This window comes from Cystoisospora suis (genome assembly GCF_002600585.1).
Source record: "Cystoisospora suis strain Wien I chromosome Unknown contig_1794, whole genome shotgun sequence".
Lineage (NCBI taxonomy): Eukaryota > Apicomplexa > Conoidasida > Eucoccidiorida > Sarcocystidae > Cystoisospora > Cystoisospora suis.
In genome coordinates, this window is record NW_027154594.1 from 7784 (window position 1) to 8125 (window position 342).

General features: G+C 55.0%; 1 protein-coding gene across 1 annotated transcript; it reads left to right on the plus strand.

Moving 5' to 3' along the window:
- Positions 1-3: 3 nt before the first annotated feature.
- On the plus strand, positions 4-325 carry CSUI_003981 (uncharacterized protein; the record flags this gene model as incomplete). Its single annotated transcript, XM_068064176.1, has 1 exon — positions 4-325. A coding segment is annotated over one exon (231 nt), but the record flags the coding sequence as incomplete, so codon positions are not given.
- Between the last annotated feature and the right edge of the window lie 17 nt (positions 326-342).

Genomic DNA, 342 nt, shown 5'->3' on the forward strand with positions numbered 1-342 from the left:
CCCCCCCCCCTTCGAGGGGTAGTGCCGGTAGAGGACACTCTACATTAGTAATCCCCTCTTTATTCTTTCTTGCCTTCTTCTCCTCACCGCCCCCCCAACACCTTCTGCAGCTCCACCCGCTTGTTCGACGACGTCGCCTGGGGGAGTCACTCGGCGACGAGGCTCTTCCCCGTCTTCTCCTTCTTTTGCTCTTCTTCTTCTTTTTCTTCAGTCCCCTCATAGAAGTCGACATGTGAGTTTACCCATAGCACTAGGAGCCGGAGGAGAGGGAGGAGGAGGTTGTGTGCTTCCACCGGTGCAAATGAAGACTTCTCTACGTTCTCACACCAAGTTACCCTCCTC